General features: G+C 35.1%; 1 protein-coding gene across 2 annotated transcripts in view; it reads right to left on the bottom strand.

The window, feature by feature from the left end:
- The window catches only part of SLK (STE20 like kinase), a 62,127-nt gene that overhangs the window by 16,619 nt on the left and 30,855 nt on the right, over positions 1-14,653 (bottom strand). The window contains exons 5-13 of one of the 2 annotated variants that reach the window (XM_070780786.1): positions 12,349-12,421; positions 11,998-12,192; positions 11,384-11,465; positions 9,646-9,774; positions 7,668-9,038; positions 5,524-5,654; positions 5,176-5,299; positions 3,570-3,749; positions 1,071-1,163 (exon numbers count right to left, since the gene is read on the bottom strand). In XM_070780786.1, coding sequence (XP_070636887.1) covers positions 1,071-1,163; positions 3,570-3,749; positions 5,176-5,299; positions 5,524-5,654; positions 7,668-9,038; positions 9,646-9,774; positions 11,384-11,465; positions 11,998-12,192; positions 12,349-12,421 — 2,378 coding nt within the window. The remainder of the gene's footprint in view (positions 1-1,070; positions 1,164-3,569; positions 3,750-5,175; positions 5,300-5,523; positions 5,655-7,667; positions 9,039-9,645; positions 9,775-11,383; positions 11,466-11,997; positions 12,193-12,348; positions 12,422-14,653) is intronic. The other variant, XM_070780787.1, reaches the window with a different exon arrangement.

Here is a 14,653-nt window from a genome sequence, read left to right as displayed (position 1 = left end):
GCCTTGACAAAAAACAACAAAAAAAATTTTAATGACAATGCACTGGTCATGGTCCCCAAAGGTTTCTGTTGGTTTCTATATTCCTTTCCATGAATCTATAAAATTCAAAAGGCTGGGATCCAACTTTTTAAATTATATAAAAACCCACATTCAAAAGGAAATTTAAAGCAACAAATAATAAATAATCCATGTCTCTTCTCCCTTTCATTAACATTTGTAACTACAAACTGAGCTCATTTCTCTCTTTGCCTCCAGGCTGAGTACAAACTTAATTAAAAGAAAGATGATCCCAAGTATAAAAGACCTCGTAGAGTACTGTGAGGTAATTCTAGAAAATTCTGTTGAAAATACCAATTTATCTAGTTTTGTAAAGAATTTACCCATTAACAGGTTCAGCCTTATTATAACCTAAAATCAAGTTTACTTAGGTAACAACTATTTTTGTAACTGCTAGATTCTGAATCAAAAAGAACATACTTAATATTTAAAATACGGTTTTAAGTAGCTTATATTGTTGAGTTTAACAGTAATAAATGTTTGATCTACCATTTAACATTATCATTTACCAGCTTGTGGAGTCTTATTTCCCTAACCAGGGACTGAACCCAGGCCACAGTAGTGAAAGCCCAGAATCCTAACCACCAGGCCAACAGAGGACTCCCAAATTAATGGCCTTTTAATATGCATTCTTTTTGTACGCACAAAGCTTATATACTCACCCTCTATATTTTTCTGTCCTAAAAGTCTTCTATCAAACATTGACATTACCACTTAAAAATGTAAGCTTCCATCACGATTAAAATAAGAATACAGTGGATTATACATTAACATACATGTTTATTTCATCTGCAGTCAGCTTTCTAAACATTTCACTTAATTTCATATTAGCAACTTAAATGTCACCATTAGTGTGAATTTAGCACTACATAAAGAATGCCCTGGGACCCTTTGTCTGAGGAGATGTCAACATCATATAATAAGTACAGAATTTACCCTTTTAACCATGGTTTATTGAGCTGTGAGAATAATGCCGCTTTCTGTTTTTAGTAGCATTAAGCTGCTGCTGTTACCTGAGCATGCTGGCTTTGTGCAAGCTCCTCTTTCCTGCGTTTCATGAGCTCTTTTCTCAGCTCTTTGGGTGCTCTCTCCACTTCATTTATAACCTACAGTGTATAAGCATGCAGGAGGTGGGGAAAAATACTTTCTCCACAGCAAGCATTTATGTGAGCAGACAAGCTACAAGTCAGATAAAGCTGTTAAAAAGTTCCTTTCAACATGCATCAGCACAGGTGTTAGTTTGAAGAAAAAGAAATGAAAGGATAGAACATGCTTAATCATAATGCAGAAAGGGACATTACACCATATAAAGGTTAATTAGCTGCTTAATTATCCCTACATATCATTCTCTCTTAAATTTGAAGGTGATCAGTAAAGAATTACTTGCAGCACTGATGCTGAACTAAAGGCAATAAACCCAACTGACCTTGAAAGACCATAAAATTATAAACGTATCTATTGACATTGTCTATTGACACTGTTTGATATACTGGATATAAGGAAAACTAACACCATTCATTTATAAAACTGCAACATTTCATGATTGGCTTGATAAAACCACTGAGATAATTCTAAATGAAATCCACTTAATGAGATCAAAAGAAAAACAATAGTAAGCCTTAGAATAACACAAAGGAGAAATAAATGCACACCAAGTTTTCTTTTTTTATAAAACACCATTTTATACATGGTGTGATAAAAATGAACATATTTGAAAACTTTGGGGTTAAATTAGAATAACATTCTCCTTTGCTGATAAATTAAGCCAAAATCAATTGTCAACTTTAAAATCTATAATATAAAGCCCTCAAAAAATAAGTTTAGTATGCTATGATTTATTATACCAGATAAATATATTATAAAATAAAGTGTATTTTAGAGCTCCTTCTTTTAATCACTTCAAAATCCGAGACGTGTATTCCACCTAAGAACAAATCTGTAATCCAACTATGAAAGACGGTCATGTGTGTATAAGTAGAAGCACCAAAAGCAACCAGATTCCAAATCACCACATGCCATTTACGGTCTGTGAAACAGACTGATTTTGATTTAACAAGTGTATTTACAATTTCCCATCAGTAATCTCTCATGAAACCAAATCACCATTAAAAAGAAGAGACTCCCCAAATGCAAGAAGTTTAGCAATAAGGAAAAAAATACATAATTATTTTAAATATGCATATCACGATCTCAAACACGTTTGATGGCTAAACCTCTCCTACTCTAAAACAGTAACAATAACTAGAAACATTTTTATCTCTAAAATTAAATCACATATTTACCTACAAAATTTTTAAAATTTAATCTGATATTAGAAAGCAACCTTTTAATAAAAACTATCCATCTATCCATGGTTTTAAGAAAAATTAACATTTGGTCTCAGTAAAGTCATACATCATGGTATATAAAGCAATTCTATATGAAATAAAATAAACAGTAACAAAACAGTAATTTTTAGAAATGGAAGCCACATCAAATGGCTATATACCATTTCACTCATCTTTACCTAGAGAAATCAAAGAATGTACGATTAATATTTGATTCTATCCTTTTAAAACCAGATCCTGAAGTTCAGCAATATGATATTCCATTTTCTGCATTTCATTGTTAAAATCAATGAATCTGAGTACTGGGGACATGCAACAAAAGTGAAAATGTATTCCCTAGTTTGGTTGATGTTAGTTTGCTCCAAAACTAATAAATCTGATCATAATATTGTCCATAAAGATAAAGATAAATTCTCCTCCTACACTAAAGGAACAGAATAAATTATAAAATTATCTCTCAAAACTGCTAGTATGTAAAAGTTCTTAGTTTTATTTTAATTGGGGAAGAAAAAGACACATTAATACAATAATAAAAATAATAATAGTAAATAATACCACAAAAACAGATTCTATGACAATATGGAACAGTTTCAGGAAAAATGAAAAAATTCATTCTTGTCAAATGACTTTACAGATATTTTCCACCTGTGATTCTTCAAAGTATCTCACACTTTGATAAACTTGGAGATATTATTTCAAATTTCAAGTTATTCAGCTTTTGTTTGGACACAGTATCTCAGAAAGGTACTCAAGATAATCAAGAAAAAATAATTTTTAAGCATGAATTAAATATTGCAAATAAACACTAAATTGAAATATTGTTGCCACCTGCAAATAGATCATAGCATGTTTTCTTGGAAAAAACATCACTATGTCAGGACTTGAATATTGCATTAATAAAGGAGGAATGATAGGTTAAAAGGAAAATGGATTAGACTCCATTTGAAGTCTTGATTCAAGGGTTAGCTGGATATTTAATGTGTGTTTATGAACTTGAAAAGGTCATTAAAACCTTTTCTACTCCAGTTTTCTTGGCAGTAAAATTAGGTAGCTTCTAGCCTTACTGCTACCCTACATGACTGCTGGGAAGACTGGAAAAAAAAAATTAATGAGTGCCACTTAACTAACAAGTATTATTTTTTACTCCTTAAACACATGTACATTGAAAAGGGTAGTTACACTTACCTCCTTCTTTCGGTTCTTTAACATATTCTGAAATTTGGACAACTCTTTTTCTTGTTCGCCTTTAATGCGTTTGGCTTCATCTCGTAAGCGATTTGTGTGTTCCTGTTCTAGACGTTCAATAGTTTGTTTCTGCTGTTTTTCTAGATTTTCAATCTCCTGATCATATTGTCGTTTCTTGCTCTGTAAAATGATGTAGCTCAAGATCATTTAACATTAATGCTCATATCAACTTATACTGAAAATGTTTACTAAGAGCACATATTGATAACTGGCATTTAAACTTAGTGATAAAATACGTACCCTCTGCAATACTGAACAAGTCAAATTCACTAAAATATGTTTTAAAATTTTTCAAAAAGATGAGCATTTTCATTTTTTTCTAATAAGGAAAATACTTTCTTCTATTATATAAGTATAGAATATTCAAAAATTATAGACAATCCAGAAGAATATCCAATTGCTATGAAATACTAAAGAAAAATTTCAATATTTTTCCTATATGATTTTTGATAAATCAAAGGTCATATTTGAAGTCTATTTTAAGAACATACCATTACTTGTCATTTTTAGACTTACTCTTCCTCATCAAAATTCTTAAAATAAACATCCTATTTCACTGAAACAAACCTTTTAGAATTATAAAGCTATTCTCTCAACAAAAGATTCCTGTTTATATAATACTTGAATAACACTGCAATGTTAGACATAGGTACTTATTTGTAAAGAGTGTTTTCTTTTAAAAAATTAAAAAGTAAAATATTTTGGAAAATATGGGGAGAGGAGAAACAGAGTTTTTGTAAGGTTCTGAAAAAACAGAATATACTGCAAAAATACTCAGTGAAAACAAAAGCTCATTATTTCCTTAGGAATTCTCAGTTAGGACCCCAAAAATGAAATCAGCAATGCCAAACTTCACACAAAACAATCCTTACCACTTAAAAAACATAAGAACTATAATCAACCATGAATCCTATAACATTTCAAATGATCCTTTTTTCTAACCTACATTAAGCTAGATGTTCAACTTAAGTTATTGAAATTTTATATCATGTTAACAATTTCTTTTCCAACTTTGGACACAAAGTAAAAATTTAAAGACTCAGTGACAATTACCCTTGATAAGTCAGCACTAACTTCTCTAGCAGCTGTGAAAAGGGATGTGGAAGCTGAACTGTAGTAGCCAGAGAAGTAAGCATATTCTGAAAAATCCCCCAAGAAGTTCTAATACTCAACCGATTTTGAAGACAACTGTTCTAGAGCAGCTTAAAATCTTGGATTCTGAGAGGTAAAATTTTAGCAATAAAAAGTTGTCCAGCAATTGACATTTGCAAACCATCTATTAGCTTCATGATTCCAGGTTTCCACGACAGATTTTAATCAAAGAAAAACAAAGACACCCAACACACTGTAAGTCAGGCAAATGGCCAAAAACGGAAGAAAAGAAAAAGAAAACACCCAGAACACCAAAGAGACAAAGGCCAAAAACATATCACAAAGCCAGAGAAATCTAGTAACCAGAGAAGAAGTTCTAAAACCTCCCAGCAGTGATTTTTTTAAGCAGTAAATTTCTTTATGAACAAGATGGTACAAAATTCCAAGACTTTACCATCATCTCCTGCTCAAAACGTCGGAAAATTTGCTCTCGCTGTTGCTGCAGTTTGCCATTGAGCTGCTGTTGGGCTCTTTGTTCTTCTTTTTGAAGAAATCTTAATTCCCGAAGTTCCTGACGTCTGATAAAATTTAACGGTGACAACAGAAAAAGAGGAGCAAAAATTACACCATTGAAGTAATGCTTTACAAGAAAAAACTTGAAAACTAACATTTTCTTCCAATGGGAAAGTAGTAAAACAATAACTCAAAACTAGCCAAGACTACTTGTTTCTCTATTCTTCAGACTCTGCAGAGACCTGAGAAGTCACAAAACCAGCTGAAGTCACGTTGTTCCTCTACTCACCTAAGAAACCGCAACTCTTCAGTTTTGGAGTCACTATCAGTAACTATCTTTGACGTTGTTACACTTACTTCTACACCATCAACAACAAATTTGCGTGTTTTCTTCAATGTTTTCTTTTGTCTTCTTGTTTCCTGAGGAAGATTTATTTTAGTTAGGCGTTATATGGGGAATACTAGAGAAGGAAAACATATTCTTAAAAAAACAAAAACAAGAAATGGAACTAACTGCTATGAAGACTACACATACAAAGCTGAACAGAAAGCAGTAAGACATCTCTGAAACCAGTTATACCAAATACACCTCATCTGATTTTCACATGACTTTACAGATGAAATCAATCTTTTTCAAGTGAAATTATGCATTTTGATGATATGCATGTATAATTCTTATGATACCACATCACAATTAGCCACAAGTGGTAATGACCAATTCACAAAATGAGTAATTAGTACAATCTTTATATGTTAACCATCTTTTCTTCCTCTTTTTACCTTGTAGGTTCTCAGACACCTCTGTTTTTCTGTTTCAGAAACACAACACCATTAAAAATGAATTCCTGAGGCACATCCCTCAAAAGAATCTAAATCAGCAAGTCTGAAAAGGCTGAGGCTTTTATTTTGAAAAGGCTCTCAGATAACTTTAAAATACTGCCACAACTGAGATTCAAAATTCATTTAATCAACAACAATAATATCACCAGCCCTCCTTCATTTCAGGGTCAGAGATGGAGTGATTTTAGAGTTACTAGAAAGACAGCACCTCCACCACACCACCCAAAGCACCAGATCTGCCAGCTAGCTTCTGCCTGAAATCCTTTATCAAGACCAAACTCTTCATTCCTCAACTGGTATCCAAATGTTTTTTAAAGGCAAAGAGAAATAACAGAAGTATGTAACACTGATAAACATATAAACACTGAGAACAGATAATTACTTAGTTGTGATAGGTGGAAATGGTTAGAAAGCAGAGGGATCAAAAGGAAAATGTGAAAATACTACATTTAAAAGGCATTAGAATTTTTAAGTTGGTCTTTGGCACTTTGCAGTCTTCACCCTCTTACTGTTCCACTCTCGAGGTTTCCAGTATCCTCACACTGCTCTCCCCTAAGCTCTGGACTATGGCCACCCTATCCAGACATCTTCTAAAACCTAAAGTGGGCATGCTCCAAAATTAACCTACCTCCCTGTAACCTCCAAATTCTCCATTTCTTCAGTTCCTACTAAAGCATCCACAATTAATGTTGCCTTCTCACAGAAATATTTGCCTTTTTTTTTTTTTTTTTGGATAGGCTAACTGTAACTATTAAGTTTGTAAATGAACTTCAGAAAAATGGAATTTCAGGCACTGAAACAAAATAAACTGAAAACTGAAGACCATCTAAGCAATACATGTAGTGATAATCTGGGGCATTATAGGCAGGCGGATCAGCCATGCCCTGGAGTCCTATCCCTAAGGTCAGTTCTAAGTTCCTGCTTTTCTGCCACCTGTCAATCCAGAGTCTCTAAGCAGTCTGTGGCTCACTTGTGTCAGAATTCCATGGGATCTTCTGTTACAAACACTGATTCTCCGGCCTCACTCCATACTTCTACATAGCTCTCCCTAATGATTACCTTTTTAAGCACACTCAGATTGGAGAATTATGCTCTAACAGCTCCAAGCATTCTGGGTTTTAGTGTTTGGTTTGGTTTTCCCACAATCATTTACACAGCAACAGAAATGGCTATGACTGAGGAGTTAAGAGTGCTCATCTACATGGCCAGTAGTAAATCAAGAAATGTTTAAATCCTCAACATTCTTTAAAAGAGATCATTCTTATAAGCCCTCTATTCTGTCAAATATTACTGATTCTTGCTAAAATTCTACAAAGAGATGTGCAGTAGGAAAACCCAAATACCAGTAAGCAATTTATTATACTATTTATATTGAGTTGGCAAAAATAGGTACTACCAAAAAATTTAACGATTACATCCAGAATCTCTCTAGTTTTTTTTTTTAATTGATTGCTCTCATAGCCCTGAAGAATTTTATAGGGTTAATACTACACTGATTTAGTGTTGGTCTGTTTGAAAGTCATCAGTTTTACATAAACTCTCAACTGCCAAAACGACAAAGACAAATCCAAACAAGGACCCATATACACTTACTTGTAAAGATATTGATCCACTGTCTTTAGTTTTGCTTAGGAAGCTAGAAATGGATAGATTCAAGTCAATGCTGCTATTATCAGCAGTGGAACCAGTGCCTGAATCAGTATCATTTTCCTTTTGATTTTCAGATTCTGGTAACATGGTTTCAGTTTTTGACAAAGCACCTATTTCTCCTTTATTTTCTGCATCTTCAGGATTGATATTAATACTGGGTATTGGAACAAGCTGAGGTTCACTGGGCTGTGGAGCGGCAGTGACCTGAGGTTCTGCTTTAACTGGCACTTCACATGGAATTTCTTTTTGCTCTGTGTCCATCTCAGTAGTGGCTTTATGAACATCAGGAGTTTCATTTTCTAAAGCTTTCTGGTCAGTATCAGTCACTACAGTTCTGACCTCTGTTCCTTCAGTGCCACTTGATTCAGTAATCTCAACATCATTTGTCCCAACTTCCTCACGGGTCTCCAATCGGTTCTCTGAACTGCTGATTAGTTGTTCCTCACCTTCACCGTCTACAGATTTTTTGTCTGTCTCATTAGTTTCAACTCTCTCTTCAACAGAAGCTTTCTCAGTACCACCAGCCTCGGGACCCTCCGTGGCCTTGATCACTAATGTCTGGCCTACGTCACCCACTTCTTTCCCATCACTACGCTGAGCATCCTCAGCACTGCTCTCAGCTGCCCTCTGAGCAACATCTTCTGCCTCATTTGTTCCTATCACTTTGCTTGTATCACTGATCCTATCTTTTTCAGTTTTGTCATCTTTTCCCAGTTTCTCTTGGATGTCTTCCTTTGTAAACTCAACTTCATTTTCAATTGCCTGAATATCTGCCTCTTTTTCTCCAGTCTCTTCAGAAACTAAATCCATTCCTTGGACAGTAGTATCTTCAATTTCTTCAGAATTTATAATCTTATTTTCAAATATCTGCTGCTTTTCCTGATCTGTTTCTTCTTCAGGTTTCAGATTCTGTTCAGTATTTGTTTCTGAAGTTATCATTATGTTATTTTCTTTTCCTTCACTGACTGAATTAATGTCCACTGCCTCATGGTCTTCTGTGTCAGGAAGATTTTCAAGCTTGGGTCTCTTCTCTTCTCTTCCATTTTCCTCAATTACTGCTGCTTTATTATGAAGTTCAGCCATAGCTTCTAAATGAGTATCATTAACATGTTCATCAGTACCCACCACAACCTTTTCAGGTTCATCACTGGTGGGTTTTTCAGTAAGAATTTTACTGTTAAATTTATCTTCAGAAGTATTACGTTCTGTTTTTTCTGAGACAGATTCCAAAATACAAGCATTTTGTGAAAGCTTATCTTCTTCAGAGCTGGCAATACTCAGGTCAGAGGAGGCACGCTTACTGGCAGGTATTGGCTAAAAAAGATTTTATACAGTTTTAGTGTTAAAAATGTATAAGATGGTGACCAAAACAATATTTCATATATGTGTGTGCGTATATATATATATATATATATGAATGATGAATTCATATATATAGTGATTTAATATTTTTATTCAGTAAAATCTGATAAAATTATAAAAATAACTTAAAGAACTGACAAATCTTCACATAATAAATATGACAAAAATGGATAGCAAGGAGCAAACTTGAAAGCAAGGAGAAAACTCAATAAATCTTCACCTCTAAATTAAAGGTTTTTGTATTGCTACCCAATAAATCAGGCTTCCTTGGTAGTTCCGCAGTAAAGAATCCACCTGCCAATGCAGGAGACACAGGTTTGATCTCTGGGTTGGGAAGACCCTTGGAGAAGGAGATGGCAACCCACTCCAGTATTCTTGCCTGGGAAATCCCAGACAGAGAAGCCTCATGGGTTACAGTCCATGGGGTTGCCAAAGAGCTGGACACGACTTAACAACTAAACAACAATGCAATCAATTAATTCTTAGACATACATGCAATCGTAACTCAAAATTCAACTCTAAAAATTACCAAAACACAATTTTGTTTTTAAATACTGACCAGAGAATTTTCTGTTTCTTCGTCGTCATCCTCCTCTTTGCCATCTTCAACTTCTTCTGTAACTTCAGCCTTTGCCTCTGCGATCAACTCCCGAATTGGTTTGTTGGAATCAACGGTCACAAAAGGATGCTGTTTGATCGTTAAAAAGAGCTCACTTAGTAACAACTGAAATGCTTGTGGAGTGAGTTTCATATATATAAAACACATTCTTATGTGGTAAAAACACTGACATGTAAATAGGAAAAATATAAACAACTTCAGATGATAGTACATCTGGGATAAGATGGTGGGGAAGGGAACTGAATAGGAATAGGAGCCGCCTGCAACTCTATCTGCACATGTTTTTTAAGAATCTGAAAGAAATATGTCAAAAATGACAACACATTACTTCTGGGTAATAGCTTCATGTACTCTGCTGTATGTCTGAAAATTTCATAATCTAAAACCTAAATTAAAATTAAACCAAGTTTCAAATAAAGTACTAGTTCTTAAAAAGTAATAGTATGCTTACATCTCATATAAAACCTCAATAATTACAGAAAGCTTTAAAGTTCTGTTAAAAGTGAATATAAACACCTGTGTTTTTTTACATAGTTCTAATGTTTTTAAGAGTAAGAAGATATTTTATTCATCTCTGTACTCTGCACTTAGTGTTTGGCACAGACTAAGGTCTTCCAGTGTGGAGGAAGTGAAACAAGAGAAGATGCATTTGAAGGTTATACTTGTACAGACAGAAAGGCAATTTTTCTTGCTTCTTCCTCCAGATAAATAGCAACCTAAAAAACTATAATGGAGGAGTTGTACAATAACTCAGCCCTGGGTGTTCTTTGGAAGAATGATGCTAAAGCTGAAACTCCAGTACTTTGGCCACCTCATGCGAAGAGTTGACTCACTGAAAAAGACTCTGATGCTGGGAGGGATTAGGGGCAGGAGGAAAAGGGGATGACAGAGGATGAGATGGCTGGATGGCATCACTGACTCGATGGATGTGAGTTTGAGTGAACTCCGGGAGTTGGTGATGGGCAGGGGGGCCTGGCGTGCTGCGATTCATGGGGTCGCAAAGAGTCGGACACGACTGAGCGACTGAACTGAACTGAACTGAACAGTAACTGCTTCAAGATCCGTCATTCTACTTGTCTACCTGTACTATTGTTTGACAAAATTTTATTTCAATTGGAGGCTAATTACTTTACAATATTGTATTGGTTTTGCCATACATCAACATAAATTTATATTAAAAAAATAAAATAAAGATTAAAATAAATAAATAAAACATGAAAAAAAATCTTATTTCAAATATTACAAACAAGTCCTGCTATAAAACAAAATTATTCAATCACTTCAACCCCATTTTTTCTTAAAGTTAGCAATATTTACTAAACATTTACCCTCACTGTAAGAGACACTAAAAAAAAAAAATTAATTAGCTCACGGCCCCTGTCACCAAGGTACTTGTTTTCTAGTAATGGAGAAACTGAATGGATGTGATTGACAAAATGGAAATAACTAAACAAAATGAAAAGAACACAAACTGAATCAGAAAAGCATAGGAGAAATTACTTAAAAGCTAAATAAATGCCTCTTAGTAAGGGGCCCACACGTTTGTAAAGTAAATGTTAACTACTCAATGTATCCTGTGTTTGGACAGGAAAACTGAAGGAATCTGAATCTGTATTCATCTTAAAGAGATGCTGCAACAGCTATATGGTTTGCCACTGTCACACTACTCTTATTTTACCTGCAGCAGCTGAGATGTAGTCCACCTGGAATCCACATTCTTTTCCAAGCATTTCTTTAGAAAGTCCTTAAAATTTGAAGACCTTCAAAATAAAATTTTAATAATGACATTCTATTTTATTTTCTTGTTATTAAAATCAAAACTATGATAAACCATGGTTAAGTTCTATCATGTATGTAATAGTATTAACTCAGCATAAAACTAGTTCATGAGAACATCCATAAGTCACTCATTTATAAATACAAGTCACATGTATGTAAGTAGGCTTATAGTCTTAAGTCATTGAGATACAGTCAAATGTTCATAAGGAAGCTAAAAATCACAAAAATTCTTCCATTATATTAACCTCCACAAATACAGATCACATATATGCCTTAGCTTCTCACAGAAAATACTTTTTCATGTAGAACTCCAATCACTGCTATTTTCAAACTGATGGGGAAAGTTAATTATACACATTTATATAATCCTTAAGTCTCGAAAACACACCAGTATCAGTTTTCTATTTCATACAACCTTCGTACCATGTACCTAAGTTTAAATACCCTTGGAAAGCTAGAAGAATAAAGTTTCAAGTTTTGCTTCTTAAAAAGTTTTGTTTAGGAATATTTTACCATTTTGATGGCTGTGCTAATGTAGGGGGCTCAGATTTTGCTATTTTTAGCAGCACTCTCATTGGATTTAATTCATGATGAGGTGGTTCTATCTCAGCCATTTCTATTAAAGTGATACCCAGGGACCAAACGTCGGCTTTGTAGTCATAGGGTCTGTCCTTTGATGTTTCACACATGACTACCTCAGGAGCCATCCTATGAAGACAGAGAATTGAAAATTAAGATGTTTAACTTAAAATGGTGATCACAAACCACATAAAAGACAGACAGTATAATCAAACATGGACAAAATTAACATATAATAACTGCTGACATAACTAATGCAGCAAATCCATAAAACTGAATACATACCAATAGGGTGTGCCAATAAAGGAATCTCTCCTTTGAATTGTCCTTGTGTTTTTAGCTGATACTCCAAAATCCGCTTGAAACAAATAACCATACAAAAGTATTACTGATAGTTTTTAAGCAAAGTTTGCTATATTCAACTTAAGGGAGAAGCATATCAAGTCTTTAATAAGACCACTGTCATTAAAGGGTAAGAAAAATAGAATTGGAGTGACAACCCACTCCAGTATTCTTGCCTGGAGAATCCCTATGGACAGAGGAGCCCGACAGGCTATACAGTCCATGGGGTTGTAAAGAATCGGACACAGCTGAGTGACAAAGCACAGCACACAAAATGGAAAGAGAAGTAACTTCCCTCTCACCCTAATTTTGACCACGCTCTTTCTACCATATCTCCACCCACCCCACAAAAAAAAACTGCCACAGAAAAGATTCCATCATTAATACACTTAATACCACCATCTTTATACATCTTCAGATCACAAATTCTTCAGAACTGACAAAAAAAATAGTAATTTTAAAACAGACCAGTCTGTCCATTTCAAAATAAATGTCCAGTAGTGCTACATGTTACAATTAAATTGAAGGACAGTTTTTCTATAGTGTGAAAGACAGAAATTACACCAAAGAAGCCTTAAATGACAGCATGCCTGCGTGCTCAATTGTGTCTGACTCTTTGGGATCCCGTGGACTGTAGACTGTCAGGCTCCTCTGTCCATGCGAGTCTCCAGGCAGGAATACTGGCCTGTGTTGCCATGCCCTTCTCCGGGGGATCTTCCCGACCCTGCATCTCCTGCGTCTTCTGCATTGCAGGCAGAGTCTTCACTGCTGAGCCACCGGGGAAGCCCAAATGACAGCATATGTCTTGCTAATTCCCTCATAATATTACATCACAAAGAAAAAACTCAGGAATGATGTTTTCTGATTTAAATCACAGGGCACAGCAACATCATAACTTTATCAGTTTTTTCTCCTTTTCAGCTTAGAGCTTGATCATTAATAGCAACACAAAATTGCTACTGCGGCATAAATTACCTCATGCCATATACATTTCACTCCTAAAGTTTCATCTGACATGCCACAATTCTCAAAACTGAATAAATCCCAAAGATCTAGTATTTGTATTCATGCCCCAAGGTCTGGCACAGAATACACACAATAAATGGCAGCTACTATCACTAATAATATATGTAATTTTAACCTCTGTGATACTTTGGCAGTAGAACTTTTAAAACTCATGAAATCCTGCCCTGTATTCTAATTATTTGTATCTATTATATAGTTTTTTTTCTTTTTTTAACCAGGTAGTTCTGCTTTAAAACACCCTGGTAGCTGCCTACTGCCTACAGAATGATGTTACACTTCCTAATATGGTGTTATGAGGGCTTCCCTGGTAGCTCAGATGGTACAGAATCTGCCTGCGATGCAGGAGACCCCAGTTCGAGTCCTCGGTCAGGAAGATACCCTGGAGAAGGGATAGGCTACCCACTCCAGTATTCTTGGGCTTCCCTGGTGACTCAGACAGTAAAGAATCGGCCTGCAATGTGGGAGACCTGGGTTTGATCCCTGGGTTGGGAAGATTCCCCTGGAGGAGGGCATGGCAACCCACTCCAGTATTCTTGCCTGGAGAATCCCCATGGACAGAGGAGCAGGCTACAGTCCATGGGGTCACAAAGAGTTGCACACAGCTGAGCGATTAAGCACACAGTCAACTCAGTATTTACTCCATTTCAGTGTTTTTTGAGAACCATTAGCAGTCTTTTTACTTTTTTCCCTCAGAACATGACTGGGAAAGGAGGTCCAAAGCCAGACCTAAACCACAAATGCCCACCGCCAACAGCCGTACCTCCCTGAGCACTCTTACGAGCAGGCGGTAACCTGAGGAGGGACAAGAGGCCACCTTCATTCTTGTGCGAGGGGGAAATTAAGGTCATTAATAAGTACTGTACAGTTCTACTTACAATAATGTGGCAGATATATGTTGGCCTGTTGAAATAGCATTTACATATTTATCTCCATTTGCAAGAATGTGATCTGATAATAAAAATTTGGTTATTGCAATGTATATATGGCTCCTAAGGATACTACGGTTCTATAATATCTGTGTATACTTAATACAATGTCACAGAAATGGAAGACATTCTGTATGCATGAATTAATGAAATAAAGTGCAACTATTTTAAATGTCAACCAACGCAAAACTATTTCAGCATCCTAAATCTTCAAAAATATAGTTATTTTTAATGGCATGTATTATTTTATACAAAAGTATACTGCTGTATTCAAATAAGATTTTAGAACACTTACA

Source organism: Bos indicus, chromosome 26 (assembly GCF_029378745.1).
Source record: "Bos indicus isolate NIAB-ARS_2022 breed Sahiwal x Tharparkar chromosome 26, NIAB-ARS_B.indTharparkar_mat_pri_1.0, whole genome shotgun sequence".
Taxonomy (NCBI): Eukaryota; Metazoa; Chordata; class Mammalia; order Artiodactyla; family Bovidae; genus Bos; species Bos indicus.
Note: the sequence above shows the minus strand (reverse complement) of the source record. Positions and strands in the feature narration are given on the sequence as shown.